The 606-nt window shown below is 48.3% G+C and overlaps 1 protein-coding gene across 1 annotated transcript in view; it reads right to left on the reverse strand.

Annotated features, from left to right (window-relative positions):
- Positions 1-69: 69 nt before the first annotated feature.
- LOC111649796 (G protein-coupled receptor-associated protein LMBRD2B-like) overlaps positions 70-606 on the reverse strand; it is a 12,297-nt gene continuing 11,760 nt past the window's right edge. Inside the window, exons 14-15 of the mRNA XM_087172084.1 lie at positions 579-606; positions 70-487 (exon numbers count right to left, since the gene is read on the reverse strand). Of these exons, the coding sequence (XP_087028210.1) occupies positions 357-487; positions 579-606 (159 nt within the window). The 3' untranslated portion in view covers positions 70-356. The remainder of the gene's footprint in view (positions 488-578) is intronic.

The raw sequence follows: 606 nt of genomic DNA on the forward strand, positions 1-606 counted from the left end.
ACATGTGGCCTGTTTCTCACGGCGACGAGCGGCTCACAGTGAAAACAGAAACATTTGTTGATAATTAAACTGATATGATCCCAGCAACATCATCTATAGATGACACCTTTCACCAGCCTAAAGTTTCAGTGTCTGGTCTTTAAATGAATTTAACACAAACCAGAAAAATATTTGTAACTGATATTTTTAACCCTGAACTGAACTTCACTGTGACTCAGACGTGCAGCTGGTGGCGGACAAGCTAACGCTCAGTCAGGTAGAAACGTCTCCAGTCACAGTGACAGAGTGTGAGCTACAGACATGATGAAGTCTGATAAACATTTATCATCACGAAGACTCAGAGCAGGAAGTTCAGTTCACCTGCCGGACTCTGTGTCCAGAGGGTCGTCAGTCAGAGAGTCGGCGTTGAAGTCTAGAGGCTCGGCGTCCTGCAGCAGCTCGATGCAGTCTCTCTCGGCTCGGCTCCCGGAGCGGGAATATTTCGCCTCTGTTCATCAGACAACAGCAGACGCTCAGATATCACAACTTTAATCAACAGTGGAGAAGTCAGAGAGAAACTGAGCTGTGGTCGGACTCACGTCTGCCGCCGCTGGAGGAGGTGACGGC

Source organism: Seriola lalandi, unplaced genomic scaffold (assembly GCF_002814215.2).
Source record: "Seriola lalandi dorsalis isolate HSWRI2012SDOR001 ecotype SW California unplaced genomic scaffold, Sedor1 jcf7180002051997, whole genome shotgun sequence".
Taxonomy (NCBI): domain Eukaryota; kingdom Metazoa; phylum Chordata; class Actinopteri; order Carangiformes; family Carangidae; genus Seriola; species Seriola lalandi.